This window comes from Candida dubliniensis, chromosome R, assembly GCF_000026945.1.
Source record: "Candida dubliniensis CD36 chromosome R, complete sequence".
Lineage (NCBI taxonomy): Eukaryota > Fungi > Ascomycota > Pichiomycetes > Serinales > Debaryomycetaceae > Candida > Candida dubliniensis.
This window is the reverse complement of record NC_012867.1, coordinates 503,812-527,592: the sequence shown is the minus strand read 5'-3', so window position 1 is coordinate 527,592 and position 23,781 is coordinate 503,812. Positions and strand designations below refer to the sequence as shown.

General features: G+C 33.5%; 10 protein-coding genes across 10 annotated transcripts, besides 1 other annotated feature; 4 read left to right on the top strand and 6 right to left on the bottom strand. All coding sequences in view use genetic code 12, as the record gives it.

Annotated features, from left to right (window-relative positions):
• The first annotated feature begins 103 nt into the window (after positions 1 to 103).
• Positions 104 to 496: a mobile genetic element.
• Positions 497 to 1,392: 896 nt separating this feature from the next.
• CD36_27380 (ring finger protein, putative) lies at positions 1,393 to 4,311 on the top strand (the record flags this gene model as incomplete). Its single annotated transcript, XM_002421768.1, has 1 exon — positions 1,393 to 4,311. One exon carries the CDS (start codon positions 1,393 to 1,395, stop codon positions 4,309 to 4,311), a length of 2,919 nt encoding a protein of 972 aa, XP_002421813.1.
• Positions 4,312 to 4,405: 94 nt separating this feature from the next.
• On the bottom strand, positions 4,406 to 5,206 carry CD36_27370 (rRNA-processing protein, putative; the record flags this gene model as incomplete). The annotated part of the gene is made up of 1 exon (XM_002421767.1): positions 4,406 to 5,206. The coding sequence occupies one exon, from the start codon at positions 5,204 to 5,206 to the stop codon at positions 4,406 to 4,408; it is 801 nt and encodes a 266-aa protein (XP_002421812.1).
• A 324-nt stretch (positions 5,207 to 5,530) lies between these two features.
• Positions 5,531 to 6,919, bottom strand: CD36_27360 (constitutive acid phosphatase precursor, putative; the record flags this gene model as incomplete). Its single annotated transcript, XM_002421766.1, has 1 exon — positions 5,531 to 6,919. One exon carries the CDS (start codon positions 6,917 to 6,919, stop codon positions 5,531 to 5,533), a length of 1,389 nt encoding a protein of 462 aa, XP_002421811.1.
• A 972-nt stretch (positions 6,920 to 7,891) lies between these two features.
• CD36_27350 (conserved hypothetical protein) lies at positions 7,892 to 10,522 on the bottom strand (the record flags this gene model as incomplete). Its single annotated transcript, XM_002421765.1, has 1 exon — positions 7,892 to 10,522. The coding sequence occupies one exon, from the start codon at positions 10,520 to 10,522 to the stop codon at positions 7,892 to 7,894; it is 2,631 nt and encodes an 876-aa protein (XP_002421810.1).
• A 790-nt stretch (positions 10,523 to 11,312) lies between these two features.
• Positions 11,313 to 11,720, top strand: CD36_27340 (killer toxin resistance protein precursor, putative; the record flags this gene model as incomplete). Its single annotated transcript, XM_002421764.1, has 1 exon — positions 11,313 to 11,720. The coding sequence occupies one exon, from the start codon at positions 11,313 to 11,315 to the stop codon at positions 11,718 to 11,720; it is 408 nt and encodes a 135-aa protein (XP_002421809.1).
• Positions 11,721 to 11,913: 193 nt separating this feature from the next.
• On the bottom strand, positions 11,914 to 12,840 carry CD36_27330 (C-4 methylsterol oxidase, putative; the record flags this gene model as incomplete). Its single annotated transcript, XM_002421763.1, has 1 exon — positions 11,914 to 12,840. The coding sequence occupies one exon, from the start codon at positions 12,838 to 12,840 to the stop codon at positions 11,914 to 11,916; it is 927 nt and encodes a 308-aa protein (XP_002421808.1).
• An 804-nt stretch (positions 12,841 to 13,644) lies between these two features.
• Positions 13,645 to 14,883, bottom strand: CD36_27320 (isocitrate dehydrogenase, putative; the record flags this gene model as incomplete). The annotated part of the gene is made up of 1 exon (XM_002421762.1): positions 13,645 to 14,883. The coding sequence occupies one exon, from the start codon at positions 14,881 to 14,883 to the stop codon at positions 13,645 to 13,647; it is 1,239 nt and encodes a 412-aa protein (XP_002421807.1).
• A 2,417-nt stretch (positions 14,884 to 17,300) lies between these two features.
• CD36_27310 (voltage-gated chloride channel, putative) lies at positions 17,301 to 20,225 on the top strand (the record flags this gene model as incomplete). The annotated part of the gene is made up of 1 exon (XM_002421761.1): positions 17,301 to 20,225. One exon carries the CDS (start codon positions 17,301 to 17,303, stop codon positions 20,223 to 20,225), a length of 2,925 nt encoding a protein of 974 aa, XP_002421806.1.
• On the bottom strand, positions 20,201 to 21,712 carry CD36_27300 (conserved hypothetical protein; the record flags this gene model as incomplete). The annotated part of the gene is made up of 1 exon (XM_002421760.1): positions 20,201 to 21,712. The coding sequence occupies one exon, from the start codon at positions 21,710 to 21,712 to the stop codon at positions 20,201 to 20,203; it is 1,512 nt and encodes a 503-aa protein (XP_002421805.1).
• Positions 21,713 to 22,414: 702 nt separating this feature from the next.
• Positions 22,415 to 23,539, top strand: CD36_27290 (karyogamy protein kar4 homologue, putative; the record flags this gene model as incomplete). Its single annotated transcript, XM_002421759.1, has 1 exon — positions 22,415 to 23,539. One exon carries the CDS (start codon positions 22,415 to 22,417, stop codon positions 23,537 to 23,539), a length of 1,125 nt encoding a protein of 374 aa, XP_002421804.1.
• Positions 23,540 to 23,781: the final 242 nt, after the last annotated feature.

Below are 23,781 nucleotides of genomic sequence, written 5' to 3'. Positions count from 1 at the left end.
GAAGTTTGAGTACTAGTTGAATTTGATTGTAAAAATCGATATTTTTTACAGTTTTGGGGTGTACGGGTCTGTCTAACTTCTGGTGTTTTATTTTAACACCAATTGTCAGTTAGTTGTGGTATTCGACTCCAATGTAGAGCAGATTACATTACTAATTTGGCTTGAGTTAGCTAGTCCATGAAGCTAACAACATAACACGAATTAGCAATGTTTGAATTAATTGGTGAGGTTGCTTATTGGTATGGATTGTGGGCGATGGTTTTGATTTCACTTGATTCAAATGGAGTAAATCCTAGATTCACCGAATGCTATGAAATTAGTCCATGGCCTTTAAAGCTAGACTTTATGGACAAATCTTATTGGACAGAATAAACTCTTTATTTCCCGTTATTAAGATATATAACTATATAAAGTATTCTACGATTCTTACTCTTTTTATACCAAACTCATGTTTTACGTTGTATCCGGCATATGTTTCCGATTTAGGCTGTAAGCTCCATTAATTCAAATGTGTGCTTCGGGCATTTCGGTAATTTCTGTTTTTGAACTTTGTTGTCAAAAATGAAATATATTCGCACTAGGGTACACTACCGTCACGTGACAAATCCGCACACATAATAATCAAGGTCTTACATATGATTATTAACCTTAGTCTTGATGTATATTTCTACCCAAATACATGCTTTATTTATAACCCTTTGAAATAATCAGATTCTAATCTTGTCCTATAGATGGCCACCACTATTACAACATTCTCCATTTTGTTTGATTTCATGACAGGTTTTTGTGTATGCTCCCATTGCAAAACATCAGTCTGATCATATTTACTGCTGATATGCAATTGGTGTAGACCCCCGGCTTGGTTAATAGTTTTTCTGATATAAGCTCAAGTGAATTCTTTAATCGGTTTTTGGCTTCAACACAACAAGCCATGAGTGTAACTTTGTTCTTTGTGGATGTGGGTTGTAGATCTGTTGATCTCTTTGATTCAGTCCATGGGTGAAGCTCTCATAGAGTTGATTTCTGTTCTATTGTTGCGTTGTAGCTCAGATCTACCCTTCCGATGAAATTTTAAAGTGTTTTCTCTTCCTATGTTGTTGTTTGAGTATAATGATACATTAATTGATCCCAAATTGATTATTGAAAAGTCTGGTCTTGTGCAAATACAAAATAACATCAAAATGTAATCAAAATACAGCAGTATTAGTCGTTATAAGACTATTGGTTTGTTTGTTTACTATTTCCTCTTGGTTATTAGTCACTTCTGTCTTTCTTGCATCATTAGTTGCTAAAAACAAACATCGTGACTGAAAAATTTTTCAGCACTATTTTAAGTACTTTTTTCTGTTTATTTTTTGGTTGGACTTTATATCAAGAAGTTAAAGAACTACTATGGAATCAGATGTTGAACTGCATGATCGGGGACTGAAGTTGGAAGAAAGCACCAGCTCCAAAGATAAGTCTGAAACGAATATAGATGAATCATCCCAAGAACAACACCAACACCACCGCCATCAAATTGCAAATGAAGTTACAGATACCGATGAACTCGACGATTATCATTATGAGGAGGAGGATGACGACGACAACCTTGAAGTGGTGGCTGACGAATCGCTTGGAACTACGATTCTCAGAGAAATTCAAGATGGTACATACGTTTGTCTTGTTTGTACTGGTGAGATAAACAAAGATTCCCAGATTTGGACTTGTAATGAATGTTTCCGGGTTTATGATCTTGACTGTATTCAAGATTGGGCAATTAGAGGTTCTTCGACTAATAAGACCAGTAAGGAATGGAGATGTCCCAGTTGTAATCATGCCACCAAAGTTATTCCCCGAGTTTTTACATGTTGGTGTGGCCAGCAAACCAATCCTGATCACAATGTGTTGATGCCGTTTAGTTGTGGTAATACGTGCAATTACAAATATCCAGATTGTATTCATAATTGCTTATCAATTTGTCATCCCGGAAAGCATCCTATATGTGGGGCAATGGGTCCCCCAATGAAATGCCACTGTGGCAAAGAAACAAAGCAATTGCCATGTTTAATTACACCTTATAATAAGGGTTGGCATTGTGATCAGGATTGTAATTCTATATTATGTGACATGGGACACAAATGTATCAAGGGATGCCATTCAGGTTATTGCCAATTATGTATGATTATAATCAAGATCTCCTGCTATTGCAGCAGCGAACTGAAAGAAATTGCATGTCACGAAAAGAAATTGATGGACTGTGGAGATAGAATTGGAGGCTATTCATGCGGAAAGATGACTCGTTATTATTACCAATGTAAACAACATTATGAATTAAAATCTTGTCAACCACCTCCATCCTCGTTGATGATATGTAAATATTCACCTGATGTTATCACTACATGCTACTGTGGCAAAACGAAAGTTGATTTACATAATCGTACAAAATGTACTGATCCCATACCGGAGTGTAGTAACATTTGTGGAAAATTATTGCCTTGTGGATGCCGGTGCAAGTTTAAATGTCACGAGGGAGATTGTGAATGTATTTCAATACATGAAATCAAGTGTGCTTGTGGTCATGAGTCTTATTTAGCTCCCTGCAAGTTTATTCAATCTGGAATTAAGCCTAAATGTAATCATAAGTGTTCGGTTTTATTGAATTGCAGGAAACATTATCATCGTTTGGAATGTTGTCCTGATGAACAAATTGGTCTTGCTAGAGAACGTGACCGCAAAAAAGCCATCAGAAATAATATCAGATCTAATTTTAGACAAGATGTAATGTCGATTGAAGCTTCTCATATCTGTACTAAAACATGTAATAGATTGAAACCTTGTGGCAAACACACATGTCACGCTTTATGCCATAATGGACCTTGTGAAGTTTGTTTAGAATCAACCAATGAAGATTTAGTTTGTCACTGTGGGAAAACGGTTATTCCAGCACCAGTTAGATGTGGTACCAAGTTGGTTTGTCATGAGCAGTGTACTCGTGTTCCTCTCTGTGGCCATCGTCCTGAGCCTCATGAATGTCATGATGATTCTATTAATTGTCCTAAATGTACTGCATTGGTGGTTCGAAAATGTGATTGTGGTGCAACTCTGGATATTCCTGGAATTTTGTGTTCTCAAGAAAGAGTTTCATGTGGGAAAATGTGTATGGTTGCCAAAGATTGTGGACATCCTTGTTTGAGGACTTGTTCATCTCAATGTACAAAGGAGAGTATTCACAACAGTTCTCGCAATTGTCAATCCTACTGCAAAAAGATCAGAAATAGTTGTCCTCATTTATGTAAATTGAAATGCCATTTTAATAAAGTTGGCAAAAGTTCTAATTGTGATGTTGTTGCCTGTACTTCTGAAATAACTGTTCATTGTGAATGTGGGCGTTTGGAGAAGAAAATCAAATGTGGTGCAAGTGTTGACCAGCCTTCGAACATTGGAACTGTTTTGGAATGCGATTCTTCTTGTGTTGCTGCGAAAAGAGATGCTGCATTACGAGCTGCATTTATTGGGACTCCTGAACCTGAAACTGCAGAAGAAGATAATATGCCCTACTCAGATTTGGTGTTGAGTGTTTTTGTCAAGCAACGGGCGTGGTGTTCAAAAATTGAGGCTCAGATTAGACAGTTGATTGCAGATTACAATTCACAAATTGAAAATGGGATCAATTCACCTAGAAAGTCTCATCATTTCCCACCGATGTCATCACCTCAACGTCAATTTATTCATGAATTGGGTAAAGCATTCCAAGCCTATACTGAATCACAAGATGATGAACCGAAAAGATCAGTTTTTCTAGTTATCACGAATCTGACAACCATCCCTGCCATGAAAATAGAAGAAGCCGTTGATTACAAAAGGGAATTGGAATCTGAGAAAAATAAAGTTCAACAATTGACTCAAGAACAAATTGACGAATCCTTGTACAACGCAATAATAATTCAAGATTTGTTTTTCGGGTTAGTGAAAGATGATTTAGATCGAGAATTGAAACCTTTATATCAAGACAAAATGGAGAATTATGAAATTCAATGGTTGAAAGATTCCTCATTTATATTTTACTCTCCAGAAAAGTTCAAGAACATGGATGTCGAAGAAGAAAATAAATTGTATTTGTTGTTGAAAAGTTTCAGAAGAGTTTTGAGAGAAAAATCATTGGCGTTCGATTGTAAATTGTGTCTTATTGATGATAGTGCTACATTCGTATTAAAAATGGATAATAGTGGTACAAATAATGCTTCGCAATCTGAATCGAGTTCAATTCAGGATGTTTCTGAAACCAAAAAGAGTCAAAATGGATTTGATGTTTTACAAACTGATGATTAAACAACCTAGATGTTTCTTTTTATAATTATACATAAATAGTATTAACAGGTTCTTTTTTTTTTGTTTTTACCCTACTTTTCAAATGCTTCTATATTTATTCAGCAGGCGTTGTGGTCTCTTGTGTATCTTCATTATTGGTTGCTTCTTTCACTTTCTCCTCTTGTTGTTCTTCCTTGTCTTCTACCTTTGACTTGCTGTGTCTTTTTCTTCTATTTGATTTCTTTTTCTGATGTTGAGTATTAGTGGTAGTTGTATTGCCAGTTTTCTTCTTTTTAACACTTAATGGGTTTGGTTCTTTAGGACCTTTTCTTTTCTTTCTTTTAACTTCCAGTTCATCCTTATCTTCACCTTCATTTTGCTTATCCAATTTCCCAGCTTCAATATCATTCAATCCTCCTGTCAATTTCTTCGATTCATAATTCATATTATATTGATTACTAACATCACTAATTGGTTCCATAACCATCACCGATCGATTCATATAAATCAACGGTACCCCTGGAATTTTTCGTAATTTTTTACGCAATTGCAAATCTTGACTAGCAACAATATATCGATGTTTGTTTTGTCCATTAATATTAACGATTGATTCAATACATTGACTAGGGTCGATGGCTTCACGATGATTACATTTTCTTCTTTCAAATGATTTAGCAATATCTATTGCTAGTTGATTCTTGGTGTCATATAATGCCTGGATGCAACATTGAGTTATCATCGGTTTGTTTTCTGCTTGAATAGTTCGAGTAAACCCCTTGTTGATGTCAAATGATGCGGATTGACAAGTGGTGATGAGTTCATTGTCCACTATTATTTGATACGGTTCTCTAAACTTGAATGCGTGTACATACACACTCATCTGTTTCTTATAGGCCTTGGCACGCTTTTGTCTCATGATGTAATATGCGGAAGGGTTTTATGAAAAGAAGAATAATGAATGTTAATGTGGTTTTATGTGAGATGATGTGAAATATTGAGATGGGAATTCAGTTTTGAATTTTTTTTTTTTTTCTACTTGTGCACCAGAAGTAAGAGATCGCAATGATTCTTGCAGCATATATAACCAGAGGTTCAACTAGAACAAGTTTTATGGAAAAGTTATAAAGTCTAAATAAGTTGTCTATTTTTTTTAAAAAAAAAAAAAAGAAAGAATACAAATGACAAATACGAAAAGAATAACGAATAAATAGTTGGGTATCTAAATTGATCAAATCCTGTCTTACAATTCTAAAGGAGCATTGTAAGTGACGTTTTTATAATCCCAGTAGAAAGTAAGTTCAGATGGATAAGTGCTATTGACACCACATTGTTTAACAAAGTCAACATCTCCAATTCTTTCCTTGACAAAGTTTTCAAAATCATCAAGTTTACAGGAGAAACCTGGACCTGTGGCACATTTTGGAATTGGTACAACAGCATCATTGATAATGTATCTAACATAGGCATCATTTCCACATTGAAGCTTTTCCGTATATATTCTAGCACCTTGTGGAACAATTGAGGAATGGACGTATGGGTTAGGGAATGGGATGTAAGATGTTGGCAAATCTTCAGCTGGTTCCAATAATCCTAAAGCAGAATGGAAAATCTCCAAATCGGTGTCATGGGCAAATGATAACCATACTTGGTTGGAGTTTTTAGTGTCTTTCAAGAGCTCTAAAGAAGAGTTCAAAATCACTGACCCAATAATTCTGGTGTAATTGTTACCAGCACCATTGGCATAATATTTGGAAAGATCATTACCATAAGAATTCTTAATGAATTCTTCATTGGTGAATAAATCACAGAATGGTGAACTTCCTCGGACGTTGATTTCATAAGCACACCAACTAAACAAGTTATCAACATCACTGGTGGTCAAATTTAATCCTGGATTCGGTTTAACTAATCTTTTCACAATGGTGTCTAAATAACTGGTGTCGTATTTTTTAATGATATTTTTATTTGCCAGCTTGTCATATTTTGAACAAGCACTTCTAGGAGTTAAACTATTGGCACCAAGATCTGCATCTTCAGATATAATGTTAAACTTGACAGTTTTGCCTTCTTCATAATCATCGCCTAAAAACCCTCTAGCAAAATATTTTGAAGTTTCATGTACTCTGTTAGAATTGGATGTGAAAACAGGTAAAGTTGAATTTTCCTTGTATAATGATCCATATTTGGCTCTAAATGCTGCACCATGACGCAAGGCATTAGAAGTACCAGCATAAGTCCCCTCGGAGTTTTTGGGACTGGTTTCTTTGGCATAGTTACTTTTATCAGTAACAAAAAAAGTATAATCATTTAAGAATGCCAAATCACCTTTGAAAGTACCATTATAATTTTCAAATTTAGCATAAATTTTCTCATAATCTTTCCCACTACTTTCAGTTGGGAATCTTTCACCGTGTCTTGAGTACAATTGAATTTGTGAAATTTCACATCCAGCAGGAATGTCAGGAGAAATTCCATATCCATTTCTTTGAATATACGGAGCACTGCCACCAAGAAAATTGATTATGTTATATTGTTGCACAGAAGCTTGTTGTGGAGTAGCGACGTCTTGGAAGACACTTTGGCCAGCTAATAACAAACCGTTGTTGATTAATTTAGAGACAGAAACCATGATGATGGTGTATATTTAGAGAGAATCAAATTGATATGATGAATAAAGAAGGTAAAAGAAAATAACCCTCCCATTAAATTATCTAATAATGGTTTATAGAGTTCTATTTATAATAGAAGTTTTGAAAAATCTATTAGTGGTCGATGTTTTTGCGTGTTCGGTTCATCGGAACTCAGAATTCAATCACATTATTGAACGAAATGTTGTTTAGTAACCAATTTATTGAAAGAACCTAATTGGAATATCAAAAACTGCAAGTTTTAAATTAAACAAAGCCCACGTTTTAAAAGATTATAGTTTGTTGTGGAATTTTGTATAGCACAAAAAAAAAAAGCCAGAGTTAAAGTTGATAATTTGGATAAAGATTTTAATATTTATTGTCTTTTGGGGGGTTTTGTGATATAATTACTAAAATAAATTATGACATCAAAAAAAAAAAAATGGAAACTCCTGCTTTAAGCTTGTTGGGATATGCCAATTTAAGTAGTAATATTGACAGAAAAGGAACTAAATGAAATATATACGAGCTCATAACTATATAATTTACTTATATTTGAATGGTGGTTAGTAGTGATTGAAGGTTTGAAAATTAACTTAAACAAGTTGGCACCGAATTATTCACATGAATGTTAACGTAGAGCCCAATTCTATTCATCTCTCCCTTCTTTTTCAAAGAAAGAGCTTGATAACAGAAATCAGTAATTTATCCCACGACGGGTTAGATACAATATTTTAGTGACTTTCCTAGTATCTAATGACATTCAAGTTAATTACATTCGAAATTATGAGTAGTCTATAATATGGTGGTTATCCAAGACAAAAATAGGAAATGACAAGTTAATATACAAATATACATGATCTGAACAAATAACAAGAAACTATTAAAAATTAAATATACATTTACATGTATAAACGAGTAAGCAAAAAATGGGGGGGGGGGGGCGTGTGGAAAAGATACAGTAGTAGAATTGTTCATATTAGTCTACTTTTGATTCTAGAAAATCCTGATTTGGGTTTAGGTGCAATTGTCACTTCATTATCGTTAACAACAACAGTTGATGTCTTGAAAGATATACTTTCCTCGTGTAATAATTGATCACTTTTGGAATTATGAGCTTTAGCTGTCTTTATAGGATGTCTAAACACAGCAAAGTTTCTTAAAATGGCGTGAGAGTATTTTGTTGGGGCATCTTCAGCTTCTGTCCATTCTGGGACTCCTGTAAATCTAACTTTTTTGGAAATCGTCGCTGTTGTTGTTGTTGTTGTCGAAGTTGAGTTGCTAACACTTCCAGTACTATTATTGCTTCCACTACTTTGATCAATCGAACTGCTTGACGATTTTGTATCTGTATTTTTTGGTATTGGTATATGACTATTGCGTTGAGTATTATGACGGGTGACCTGATCTCTAGTTCTTCTTTGTGGCGCAACTGCAACCTTCTCCTTCTCTGGCTCTTCCTCTTTCGATTCCGCTTCTATATCTGGAGATGTTGGAATATCAGAATACTTACGTATGGATAATTTGGAAGTATCATTAGGATCAAAGGTAACAGAAGTGAAAGTTTCCTTCTTTTGTGTTACAAGATCACCATTCTTGGCTGCTTCCCTGACGCGTTGTTGGAATCTTTGTGAAGCGGACAATTTTGTTGCTGCTGAAGCTGATTTTTGAGCAAGAGAAGGTGTTTCTTCCTCTTGGACCATAAGCAATTTCTGGGTTATCTTACTTGGTGTGGGAGATGATGCCTTTTCTGTTGGTACGGCTGTCATATTATTATTTGTGCTAGGTGATCTTAATGGTGACGTGTGTGAAGATAAACTACTGTTTCTGGAGAGTGCAGTTGCAGCACCAGATGTAGCAATAATTGCGTCCCTACCAATTGGTTGAGAGTTGGATCTTCTTCTTGCGATTGTTCCTGCCCCTGTTGATGGACTTAAGGGTGCACTTGACTTCTTTTCTGGATCACTTTCTAAATTTGATGTTGATGAGTTTGGATTTAAAAATAACATCGAGTTGGGTCTACTTGTTCTAGGAGAATTTCTTCCATTTTGTGATAATGACAAAGGTGAAGGCTTTGCTGGAGAAGAAATCGAACCTCTTCTCATTAATCCTGAAGATGATCCATTACTAGTGATGCTTGATACTGATGATGATCTGGATCTTGATTTAGTTCCCTCGTTGTTTGTTTCCAGTTTGTCGAGTGTTTTCTTGACCGGTTGACCACCATTTGGTGTTGAATTTTCTGTTTTTGATTTGTTAGCACTTGTGGTTGCCGTAGCCAGCAGCGTGTTTGGTCCTGTAATCAGTGCAGCAGCGTTTGTGCGTTGTTTAAAATCAGGAACCGATTGATATATATCAAACAAGTTCTTTTTTGGCAATTGATACACCCTTCTAAATTTTAATTCACTAACAATCCAACTCATACCAAATTCCTTAAGTTTAGTTAGTGTGGTTTCAACAGTTAATAAACCTTGATTAGTAAAGTTCATATTATTTGTGATATTCTTGGAATTTGTTTCAAACCTTGAATCTTGACGAACAAATCTAGTCAAGTTAGCAATCAAAGTACCATTTTTCTTCATTGAATTGAAAAAATCATTCATATCCTTTAAAATGTTATTCTTGAAAAACTGTGGATTCTTACAATGGAACAAAAATTTTGAATCAGTCAAATGTTGATAATTAGAAAGATAGATTTTTCTTCCATATCTTCGTACAATTGTATAAATATCATTCAATCTTTGAGTAATAAGAAAAATTTTATGAAGAGCATAAGGATCTGCACATTGAGGTTGTTTCAATTTGACAATAGTGGATTTCAAAAAATTCAACAGTCGTTCGATTTGTTTAACAATAATGAAAAGTTCTTTAATGTCCATATCAATCAAAGTGGCTTCTTGGAAATTCTCGTTGGCCATCAATTCAACATTATCTATAGGTAAGGTGAATGTCGAATCTGAGAAAACCAAATCAATATCATTATTGAAAATGACACTTGAAATTATTTTCTCAATTGTACTATAATAAGCATCTATAGTGTCAATATTTCCAACTTCATTTGATTTTTCTACTTTTGCTTGCTCCAATTTCTTCTTGTATCCCTGTAGACACGTATTGCATAAAGATTCCAATTGTTTCAAACATTTGATTGATGTCGATACTTCCGGAATATCATTTAATGGTGTGATTGGTAAATCTGGTGTATCGTATGGAATGTGTGAAGTTGCAGCTGTTATATTGATGGTTGTATTTCTAAATAAATGAAAATTCGATAAAATATCCAATTTGGCATCGAAGGCTTTGTCATTAATGGAGAATGTACACCCCACCAATAACACAATATAATGAAGCAAAGGTAAATTTGGTGATGATTGACATTCCGTTTGGAGTTTCCGTATATGACTGATTGATTTTTGTAATTTGTAAATGTTATATTGATATTGTAGTATTTTACAATCCAATGATGTAATTAGTTTGGGATCATAATGGGTACTCGTCTGTTGAACTTTTGGTTTTGAGGCATTTTCATCATTTGTTGTCCCATTGTCAGATATCGATCCCGATTTCTTTTCCACGACTTCGGATGAAACAGAGCTGTGATCCATTTCTGTTGGTGGGTGTTGATAATGTGGGATGAATAGATAAAGCAAAATATAATAACTAAAAATAGAAGAAAATTAAATACTAATGATAATAATAATAATACGATGGAAATTTGTCGGTTTTTATATAAATCTTGATATTATCTTTTTTTTCTGAATGAACCAATTTTTCTTGATTATTGTCTCTGTCACTTTTTCTCTCACTTTTTGTATCTTGGAGCGAGCGAGGGGGCCGAGCGAACGAGCGAACGAGTAACCAAACGATTGAGGGGCGGGGGGCAAAGGTTTTTTCGAATAAGATTATAGAAATGAATGAACAAACAAGTAAATACATGAATATATAGAGAGTTGAATTGATTTGAAATTACTACCAAGTTGGAGGGGTGGAGGGAGGTTATAGTTTTGATAGTGGTCATATTCCCAACCCACTTTCCAAATCAATGAAACTGTTGAAAAGGACCAACAAAAAATACTCCACTTTAAACTTTTCCTTATATAGCAAAAAATTTCAACGATCCGTAAAGGTAGTAGTAGTAATAGCTAGTACTAATTATTGTTGTTTGCCTTGTTGATTTGACAACTTAAATCTCACACTAGCTTTAATTATTATTCGTTATGGAGGCCCTTCAAGCCAAAAGTCGCCACATTTGTCGGTAAAACGACATTTATTGTAGATTTTTCTTCCTCCTTCTCTTTCCACAGAGGACGGGGAAAAAAAAAAATCAAGGGTTAGTGATTCAATCGTTCAGCCAAAATTCAATTCAACTCAATCTAACCCAACACCACCAAAAAGATGTCTTCAAGTACACATCAATATATTTTATACTTTGTTGGTACACTTATTTTAATCCATTCTGGTTATTCATCATTTGAATTTCATAAAATTTCAACTCATTATCATACTGATTATCGATTGCCTCCCTTGGATATAATACTAGAATCAGTAATTGGGATTATTTTATTACTAATTGGTTCAATTGTTTCTATTCAGAATCAACCGTTTTTATCTATTAATAAAGACACGCATAATAAGATTATCAAAAATGATTCTAAATATTTGAAATTTATTGAGATGAAAGATGCTGTACAATTGAGTGAAAAAGTTGGAATCACTGATTATGAAGAATACACTAGTAGAGCTTGCTTTATAGATATTAATCAGAAAAGAAAGGAATATAATGATTGGCTTGAAAAGGAATAGAAAATGAGTATTTAAATAAGTTTAAACTGTATTAATGTATAAATATATATATGTGTGTTTGATTGTGAAGACTGTAATGTAGCACTATGAATAGATATATAATAAATAAGTAAAACAAAAAAAAGTAAACAGAATCAACATCGAAAGTATTGTAACCTTTGAAAATGCATAAACTCACACATTCTCTTTCTCTCTATAAGTTCTTCTTTTGTATTCTTTCAGCAGTTTGATTGGCTTTGTCTTCTCTGCCCTTTTTAGCTTTTGGACCAGCTTCAGTATCCAAAATAAAATCCCACCATCTAAAAGAAGAAGAATATCCACCAATGAAATAATGATGATGTTCATCGTGATGATCAGCTCCAGCCCAAAATGGTAAGAAATTATGTAAAGACCAAGGGAATTCATAACCAGAATGAGAATCAACTGCTTGAAATAATCTTAAAATGATCCAAATTGAAACTGTAAAAAGATGCAAGTTACCAGTAATAAGACACCAAACAATTGGAATACCAACAGTACCCAATCCTAATAAGGCAACTTCAACTGGATGAGCATATTCTGCGGCTAATCCAAATGGAGCAGCATATCTATGATGTTGTTTATGAATATATTTATAGAACACCCCATAATGTAATCCTCTATGAAACCAATAATGCCAAGTATCTTCTAAAACAAAAAATACCGCCCATTGAATCAACATATCGGTGATTTTAGGGAATGGTACTTGATAACTAATGCCAATTCTTTGACATAATGGATGGAAAAACCAAATTGGGAAAGCTTCCACTAAGAAATGAGAAGTTAATACTGATTTAAGACATTCCCATTGCTCTTTATCACTAGGGATTTTTTCATCTTGAATCTTCCATTTTCTAAAATAAGGAATTCTATCAATTATAGCCCAAGGTAAACATCTACCAAAATAAAAAATTTCATGAGTTAAAAAGAATAATAATCCTGTAGCAAATAAATCATTGGCCATATAATAATAATATGACCCCCATAATTTTTCTAAAACATTTAAATTATCTAATTGATTAAAATTTTGATAAACTTGGGAAAAAGTTGTTGCATTCAGAAAACTCGAATAGTCATGATAGACATTACTAATAGAAGACATTATAACCCAACCAAACAAAAAAGAAATACTATGAATAAATGAATATGTATATGTTGAAATATAACAATAAAGTATCAAAAGAATGAAATATGAGTTAGAAGAAAAGCAACGCCCTTGCAAAGAAAAGAAAAGAAAAAAAAAAAAAGGTTGAAATGGGAATTTGAAAAATTTACAAGAGTTTTAGATATGTTTATATATATAGAAAGTAGCGATAAATAAATAAAAAAAATGCAGAAAAAGAAATAATGCAATCAATCGATCAATCAATCAATAGGGCGTCGTCCTGCTGCTTCTTGACCTAAAAAGAAAAAAAAAATATTGGGAACTGCATATAATTCATTTTGAAATGCATACACGTCTTTCTGGTGATTACTGTTGGTCGTATAACTAAAAACAACAATTCTAAACGACAACTAACAAATCCGGTGCATACATGCAGGAGGTTTTTTCTTTCGGTGTCCTTGCTACCAAAAAAAAATGAACTATAAACTTTAACTTTTAATCCTCATAACCTAAATATTTATTATCATTCATTGAAAGATTGGGCCGGGTTGCAAAAAAAAAAATCACTCAAACTTACTTGTTGTTTCAAACTTACAACCAGAATTCATTATAATCAATTGAATAATAATAGTTATTTTTATCGGTTCTTCAAGTCACAGGGGATTGGCAATAAATAATATTCATTTAGTAGTATATATCCAAGAAGAAAAAAGAAATTATAAACATGAACTTATGAATGAATACATAGAGAATCTAAATTGAAAGGATAGTTACAAACGTATATGTAGATGTAAATGTAGTTTATGCGTAGCCTAGGTTTTTGTTTAATCTATTAGCAACAGCATCAATGAATTCTTCAGTGGTGACATATGAAGATCTATCGGTTTTACCTTGGGTCAAGGCCAAATCTTTGGTCATGATGTTATCTTTACCAACAGTATCAATGATGGCTTGTTCCAAATCTTGAGCAAATTTGACCACTTCCGGAGTTTCATCTAATTTACCTCTTTGAATCAAACCTCTAGTCCAAGCATATATAGATGCAATTGAATTAGTCGAGGTTTCTTTACCTTGTTGATGTTGTCTATAATGTCTAGTAACAGTACCATGAGCTGCTTCTGATTCAAATGCTTTACCATCTGGAGTAACCAACACTGAAGTCATTAAACCCAAGGATCCAAAACCTTGAGCAACAATGTCTGATTGGACATCACCATCATAATTCTTCATGGCAATGATGTATCCACCTTTAGATTTTAACATTTGGGCAACCATATCATCAATCAATCTGTGTTCGTACCAAATGCCCAATTCATCCATTTTGGTCTTGTATTTGCTGGCATATAACCCTTCAAAAATATCTTTGAATCTACCGTCATATTTCTTCAAGATGGTGTTTTTAGTAGATGAAAATAAATTCAATTTACGTTCAATAGCCAATTGGAAAGAACTTTCAGCAAAATCTTGAATAGAAGCATCAGTATTATACATACTTAATCCTACACCTGGACCTTCAAAATTGTATACTGGATATTCTTGGACTTCTCCACCATCTTTAGGTTTGAACACCAATTTTAATTCACCAGCACCAGGAACAATGATATCAGTGGCCTTGTATTGATCACCAAAAGCGTGTCTACCAATTATGATAGGTTTTTCCCAACTTGGGACGATTCTTGGAATATTATCAATGACAATTGGTTCTCTGAAAACAGTACCACCAAGAATATTTCTTAAAGTACCATTTGGTGAAAGCCACATTTTTTTCAAATTAAATTCTTTGACTCTAGCTTCATCTGGAGTAATGGTAGCACATTTAACACCCACACCATATTTCAAAATTGCATTTGCAGCATCAGTGGTGACTTTATCATCGGTTTGATCTCTATATTCAATACCTAAATCATAATATTTCAAATCAACGTCCAAATAAGGAGAAATCAATTTATCTTTGATGAATTGCCAAATGATACGAGTCATTTCATCCCCATCCATTTCAACAATTGGATTCTTGACTTTAATTTTTTGAATTTCACCCATAATTATTTGAAGAATAGTTAGCTGATATTAGATGACTTTGAAGTTGGTGGAAACCCCAAGATTTGAAAAATAAAAAATTAAAACTATTAGAAAATGTAAAGAATTGAATCAAGTAAAATAATTCAATAATATAAAAGCAAGAAGCAAAAAGGAAGAATAGAAAGCTTTTTTTTTTTGTTATTAATTGCAATTTAAAAATAAAAAAGAATCAAGGGAAATTTGTGGAGTATTTATAAATTTGATTTTTTGATTGCCTCGAGAAACCAAAAGTCAAAAAGAAAAAGAAAAAAAAAAAAAAAAATGAGCAAAAAAGTAGTTTGTGTGTTTGTATAGGTAATTTGTGGTTGTCTATGTAATAAAATCAAATTACTATTAGAAAGAGAAAAGATTGGAAAATTAAATTAAAATCATCCAGTAAGAATTATGGAAAAAATAATAGTAAACAACCTCTTTTGTGTCATATATCATACATACATAATGTCTTTTATAAGTGGGGGGATGGGGGGGGAGAGTGAGATTCTTGCATATAATGAATCTCTTACTCCGGGGATATCTTGTTTAAATAGGTGCCAACCTACACACACACACACCATTGACAGAGGGATATGAGTGATAGGTAATCTCCGTGAATCGCTAATCTGTCTCCACAATTAATGGATTCTTGCTTGAGTATGAACCTTCCCCTTTTTATTTCTCATAACTCTTGTTCTAACCTATCTGTTCTGGTTTGACTGAATAATTATTTGTTTAACTACTAGAGTATGCACTATCCATTTAATCCCTGTTGAAAAATAAGAGTAACACTAGATTAGTTGATTGATAGGATAAAATAGGAATGATAAACTTAAATATCTATTTAAAAAAGAAAGAAAGTTGTTGCTAGTTTGAAATTTCACTTTCCCTCTTCGATGTTGTCTACTACAGAAGTTAAACACCTTACATTCCTACTTAATTTTACCTTTCTTTCCGAGACTCCTATTTCGATCTTCCCGCATAAATTCTGATTTCCACTACTAATAGAATACTCAACAAAAGGGATGACTTTTGTTGCTTAAATTGCAATACAATAGACAATAATAATGTCTTGGTATCATACGACCTGGATTGTTAAACTTTTAAAACCACGTACGTATTATTTGTTGTTTTGTGCCTTAGGGTTACGTGGTAGTACAATCCAAAATGCAAGTGTGTGGGGGAAAGACGGTAAAAAGCGACAACTCCACAAAAAGTCTCGGAATTTATCAAACTACTAAATTGGGAAATATTGACGGAGTTCTGCAATTAATCCGGTTTTCTCCCGAAAAAAAACAAAGGAATTGTCACTCTATTGTAGATTTACAATTCCGTTATTATCCATATCCGTTTACTTAAAATCTCTCTCAATTTGTCTTGTATTCTTATTAATTGTTTTTCTTTTCTAGTTTTGGCACGGAAGGTTGTCCAATTTTAATTGGTTGAAACTCTGAGCTTATCCAAAGCCACAATACTGTAAATGTTTGCTGCTACTATTCTGGGGTTCGGTTAGGTTCATTTTTATAACGACAGAACTGAATGTCTACAATATTGAGACAATCCTCAGTGATTGTAAATGGAATTATTGGAAACTGGACCACAACATGTCCGTCTTGAAACTAGACCACATAAGGCACGTTCGAACAAAATGTTTCCGGTGTAAAGTATATTTTGAAATGATGCAAAATGACAAGAAACGTGTCAAAGAGGAGTCAAAAATGAAATAAACTTAAACGAGTTTGACTTATGAAAAGTGAGTTGGAGGAAAGATCAACTATAATCTGTGTAAGAATTTGATCTCTTTAACACGAATTAACAAATTCCAAAACTGTTTTTTCGCGTGTTGTGTTTTGTCGTGTCGTGTCTGAATGAAAGAACCCCTAATCGCCGGCGGAGTACTCATACTCCTCTTTTTCTTATATAATAATTGTTTGTTTCGTGTGTGTCTGTTTGGATCGGAACGGATATTTAACATTCTCTTTATTATATATATATATATATATAGCCACTACTAAATGACAGATCATATATAATCTTTTTGATTTTTTTTATGTTTGGTTGATTTTGTTCATTCAGTCTCTTATATCATTAGCAAGTGGAAACGTAATTGGAATCTTTATCAGTTGATAAATCAATCATGGCTTGATTTTAGTTAGGTTACTCTTTACTACCAAAGAAAAAAAAAAAAAGAGAAAATTTAGATTTTGTACTTCCCTTCCTCGAAGTTTAACTTTGGTATGTGATTGATTTTGTCCCTATTGTTTGTTTGTTTGTTGATCCGATCACCATTTTTAAACTCTCCTTTTTCAAACTCGTTTGTTTGTTCATTTTTTTTTACATGCATCAAAACCAACTTGTATTGACATTTTGATTATAGTTTCTTCTTCGTTATTGAGAAAAATAATATGTCAAGTGACCAAAGTACATCAAATCACTTGAATCAAAATTCTAAAACTAGATTACAAAATCCTAATCTCACATTTGCTCCCGATATCAAACACCCGCCGCACTCCTCATTCATTAAAGACCAAACCAATACAATTAGAACTGTACCCAATTCACCATATTTCGACAGTTGCTCGTCACCACCATCATCAAATGCATTTACCTCAGGATCAAGACCTTTGACTAAAGTCAAATCATTGGGGAAAATCGACATTCGATCTCCTATCCCCATAAATTCTGTTTTACAAACACCAAGGATCCCAACTTTAGATCAATTACAAGATGAAACCTATTCTTTAAGAACAACTCAAACAAATGAATCGATGAGAAGTAGATTCTTTGGGAAAGTACATGATACTTTTATTTCAATAAGAATTTTTTACAATGACTTCACAACCATTGATTGGACAAAAGCTTATCTTAAGGGGAATCAATTTAATTTCTCAATAGAGAAAAAACAATGGGTTGGTGATGATTGTATTAACGATGGTCAAGCAATCCCTTTCTTTCATAGAGCTTATTATACTTTGGGTAAATGGTTTCTTATTTTAATTATTGCATTCTTTTTTTCTATTATAGCATTTTGCATAGATAAAGTGGAAATTTTACTTGTTGGTTTCAAGCATGGATATTGTCGAACCAATTGGTTTGCCAGTCAAATTTCTTGTTGTATCGATAATTCCAAAAAATTAAATGTATTTAAAAGTGGATATGTAACAGACGATACTTGTGATGATTGGGTGAGTTGGAACAAGTTTTTCCATGAACATTGGTTAAATGCAGTGCGATTCGATTTTATAATTTATGTTGTGTTGACAATTCTTTTGGCAATATTTGCTTGTCTTATTACATTATCGACAAAAATTACTGGTGGGTCAATACCTGAAGATCAATCAAATCTTGGAAAAGAAACACCTGTTGATAATGAAAATACCACCAACCAGGGGAGATCTGTTTTGGTTAAGCCAAGAGTGATCTATACAGCAACAGGATCGGGTGTGCCTGAAGTGAAAACAATCTTGTCTGGGTTTGTAATTCGTCGGTTCTTGGGGACATACACCTTAATTGCAAAAACCGTGGCATTGGTTTTCGCTATTGCTCTGGGGATGTCATTGGGGAAAGAAGGTCCTTATGTTCATTTGGCAACTTGTGTTGGAAATATAACTTCGAGATTTTTCCCATTTATTTATGAAAATGATTTTTTTGAAAAACAAATTTTATCTGCTAGTGCATCTGCTGGTGTAGCTTTAGCATTTGGATCCCCCTTAGGTGGTGTTTTATTTATTCTTGAAGAAATTAACAATTATTTGCCATCTAACCAATTGTTTCAAATCTTCTTTTGTGCAATAATTTCAACATTATTTTTAAAATTCTTGAACCCTTATGGAACTGGGAAAACTGTATTATTTGAATTGGAATATTTTTCAGATTGGAGTCCTATAGAATTGATTTTCTTTGTTGTTATTGGAATTATGGGTGGAGTATTTGGTGCCAGTTTTATTAAATTCTCTCAATGGTGGGCTAAAAAGTTTAGATCAAGCAAACACATCAAAACTCACCCGATATTTGAAGTTTTCCTTGTTGCAGCAGTAACTGGTATAATTTCATTCTGGAACCCTTACACAAAACAAGCCTCGGCAGAATTGGTATTAGATTTAGCGACACCATGTAGTGGAGGTGAATTGGACCGGTCATTGTGTCCACAGACAGAAAAACAATTGATAAACGAATTGACGTCACTTTTATTTGCATTTGTGGTTAAAGTTCTTTTAACATTCATCACATTCGGGTTGAAACTACCTTGTGGGATTTATGTTCCTTCAATGGTTTGTGGAGCATTATTTGGTCGAATTTTTGCATTGTTCATTAGATGGTTGGAGTTTTTATCCAGAAAATCGTCGTCTTCTTCGTCTTCCTCGCTTTCTTTGTTTGCACAGCCAGCTCCACCATTAAAATTTGGGTTATTGTGCTCGTCTGCAGGTCCTCATTGTGTTGATATGGGGATCTATGCCATGATTTCTGCAGGTGCATTCATGGCAGGAGTTACCAGAATGAATATAACATTGGTAACGATTTTGTTTGAATTAACTTCATCTTACACGTATGTTTTACCAATTTCAATTGCCATAGCTGTGGCAAATTGGTCAGGTGGATTATTGGAGAAGAATTCACTTTATGAGTCGTTACTAATAAGCAATGACTATCCATTTATGGCACCAGAAACTGAACCCATAGACCCATATGTGTCTGCTGGAGAAATAATTAATCAAGATTCTGTTCCCACAACCCGGATTTCGCGACATATACCCCCAGATAGGCAATTGTATATTGATGTTAGTGATTCCGGTTACGTTCCTGTTTCTACTTTAGAGTCCAAACTTCAAATGTTGGCTGATAGATGTTTGCTTGATGGATGTATTGCTTTGATCAAAAATCAACTATGTGTTGGATTACTTTTCTTTCTGGAATTGGAAATATGTCTTGATCAAATTAGAGCATTTACATTGAAACACGATGTGAAAGATGAACTTTATTGTAATTTGTTCGACGATGGTGATGATAAAAGTCTTTCAAATTCTCGTGCTACACATAATGACAAAGTGGTTAAAAACATTTTAAACCAAAGTTTAGATTATTTTAACTATGGGGCAATTAATGAGGATGAATATTTAGAAATGAAAGCTTCCATTGATTTGTTAACAAATTTGACAAATTTCGTTGATCGTGTACCAATGTTTATCAATTATGATACCGAATTGTGTTTTGCGCATTTGATTTTCGATAGAATTGGGAATAGAGTGATTGTTTTGATAAAAGATGGCAAATACTATGGGGTGTTACATAAGAAAGTACTTATTGACTACCTTAGAAGAAGAACTGAATAGTCAGGAATTTCCATTGCCCAGTTGTGTGCAATATGTTTAAGTTTGCAATATACATACAATTGGATTGTAAATGTCTCAAATAATTGCAAGTTTTGTTCCAACATCAAGTAGTTGATATCTTTCAAAGTGTTGTTGATGGTATTGTCATCATTCAATTGCGGCTCTGAACTTTTGTGGTACTGTTTGAAACAATCTTGATAGATTTGGTGGTTTTTTAATTCAATAGAATCAAACCGATATAGCATGTAGTCTTCTAATAAAAGTCTCAAATTAAAGTATGATTCAAATAGAAATTCAATCACAATTTGGGTATATTTACTATCAAGAAAATTAAGCTTAAGCATCAAAATGGAGGATATCGTGTTCAATGCTTCATTCATAGCAGGAGTGTTTTGGAAATACTCCGGTAACACCTGTAAATAGCCTTTTATGATAGGTGCACTGGTGTTGATTGAATACATTTCCATGTCTTTGAATTGATACTTTAGTGTGGTGACCATAAAAGAACTTATTGCTGTTGTACCACCTTTGCAGATTTTCATTGCCTTTAAACGAAGCTCTTCAATTGAATAGGCTTCATCCTCGGGTTTACTTTTTGTAGTGACTAATTTCACCAATATATCTTCATGTTTACTGAATAAAGCATTTAGTAAAATAAACAAATTTCGTAAATTTTCCCTCTCTTCAAATATAAATCTAATCCAGTTTGTGAAATATTCATTATCGAAAACTCTTAGGATAGTTTTGTTGGTGGTAGTTATGTCAGCAATAGTTTGTAAAACTGAAAAAACAAACTGATTATGACCTGTCTTATTCAGTAGAACAACATTCAAAATTTGTGTTTCAAAAATTTTGTAATACAGATGTGCAATAGTAGGTGTACAGTTTTCAACAATTAGACAAAACATTTTGAAATACTTTGCAAATTCAGTAACATTATGAAACCTGGGATCTAAATTCTCCATTTGAACAATAATAGTGGAGCATTTATTACTTAGTAAATACGCCAAATCTTTATTTTGTGAAAACCATTCGTCTAGACAAGGGGACATTTTTGTTAAGGAGATTAATTCAATGACATTCTCTGTTTGGTCTAGAGGGGAGTCAACAATTAGAAAATTTTTTATTATCTGATACAATGGCAATCTACTGTTGTTGGGCAATGATTGGAATAAATTTCCAAAACTAGAATTACACTCGGGCAATAACCAAAATTGTAATATAACTGGATATTTGTTACAAATTTTGATTGTGTTTGCAACTAGCCTGTTAAGGTATGGGAGTTGAAATGCCACTAACAGAGGATACTTGGTAAAGCCATGCAAATAGTATCCAAGAGTTTCTCCAATTTGATGAAAATAATTGACACAGTCTTCCTGCAATGTATAATTAACTAGCCTTTTAAAGTAAATTGTTAGCTGATTGAACAAATTGTAGTCTGTAGTCTGTATTCTTGCAAGCATCATATAAACATCAATTTCAATCATTCTAGGAACCACATCACTGTACCCACTCCCTTGTTCCTCAATCCTTTTTGAAAGTTCTTCTAATTTTAAGCAAAGCTTATCTGTGTTTTGCTTTTCTTGTATAGAAGAAACGTGTGTTTGTAAGCTCTTAACCGAGGTTAGTATGAGAGCCCTCAACTAGTATTGTTTGATACACATTTTTCATTTGGGACACATACCACTTCAACATATTCAGCGATATAGGTTTTAAGACGTTCTAAGAAATAATCAATTTGAAATTTGTGTGTATTCTTTTCATGAATTTGAGTCATTTTGTTTCATAAACTTCAAGGGCGTTTCAGTGTTGTTTTATACAATTGTGTACACCTTGTTAAGATATTTTGTTGAAGTGTTTGCAACCAAAACTGTATGCGTTGGTTGGGTTGTGTATGTTAAATTCTTTTTTAAGTTTTTTTTTTTTTTTTTGTGTGTGTGTTCTTGGATCTGTTTGTTCGAAATTTAAGGTTTGAAACAAGTAATATATCTTCTGACACCAAGTATTTGAAACAATACTTTTACAACCCACAGAAAAGTGATCTGAATATAAATTACACATAATGGCAAATTAATCAATTAAGTGCCTTTTCTCTTTTTTGTTTTGTTCTTAACTTCTTTTATTCTTTCTTTCATCTAACTTCATTAGAGGTTTGGCTTTTATTAGTGCATAAAAAAGAGAGGTACTAAATGTATACTTACAATAAGTTTGGCTCTCGAGCCTCTTCATCGACTTCAAGCACAAACAACACTATTTCATCAAGCACCTATGCTACTCAAGCATCCTCAAGAACAACTGAGTCTAACGAGAAAAGTAATTTAGTCAAAGTAACGAAGGAAACTGTTGATTATTGCAACCATTATGTCCACACTGGAGAGCCAGGCGTTAAACTTATTAGGAACGTGAAAAACCCGTTAGAAGGATATCCCAAATTGGCAAAGTTGCACCATTTAAAACGTCTTCAAATTAAAAAGCACACCTCGCAAGCTTATGGTGCCAGATGTACCACTGGTGAGATAGTACCCACATTAAATCGATGGATAGAGAATTACAACATCCGTTTTGATGTCATTATGATTGGTGCTCTAGCTGAGAACCAATTCATTTTGCCAATATTGAACAGCATTCCCATTCATCAGTTGTGTTCAAAACCTGGGTTTCTTTTCATCTGGGCAACAACCCAGAAGATTCAAGAGTTGACAAGACTTTTGAACAATGACAACTTCAATAAAAGATTTAGAAGATCAGAAGAGTTGATCTTTTTGCCGATAGATGATAAATCACCATATTATCCACATAACTCCGGTGCTACAGAGGTAATTCCGTTGTTTGAAAGACAACAATGGCATTGTTGGATGTGTATTACAGGCACCGTGAGAAGATCTACCGATAATCATTTGATTCATTGCAACATTGATACTGATTTGCAAATTGAATCCCCAAATGACAAGACACGACAGAAGTCAACATACAATGCTGTTCCAGAAGCTATATACAGAGTTGCTGAGAACTTTTCCAACTCCAACAGAAGATTACATTTGGTTCCATCTAAATTGGGGTATTCGACTCCAATCAGATTACGTGCTGGGTGGGTCATTATGGGGCCAGATGTGTTGATCAACAATTTCGATCCAGTCAAGTACAATGAGGAATTGTACGCAAAATCAATGATCAAATACAAGTCTAATAATGGTATTGGTGCTAATACTAATCCAAATACAACAACAACAGCCACTACCACTCAATTCTTGGTCCCGCAAACAAATGAAATCGAAGACTTGAGACCTAAAAGTCCAATCATCTCTGCTAAGTAGAATTTATGTTAGTATTTATCAATTCATAAGATCCAAAGTTCTCGCGAAAAATGTATCAAAAAATATTATATTATCAGCTAAAATGATGAATGTTGGAAAAAGGAAATGTTATCAGCATCGTCAAAACTCTGAGTGAGCTGAGTAAGGTTATCATCAAAAACATAATATTTTTTTTATTAACATTTTGGATTGGGAAAGGAAATGCAATGCATACTCTTTTAAGCTTGGTTTGAAGAAAGACA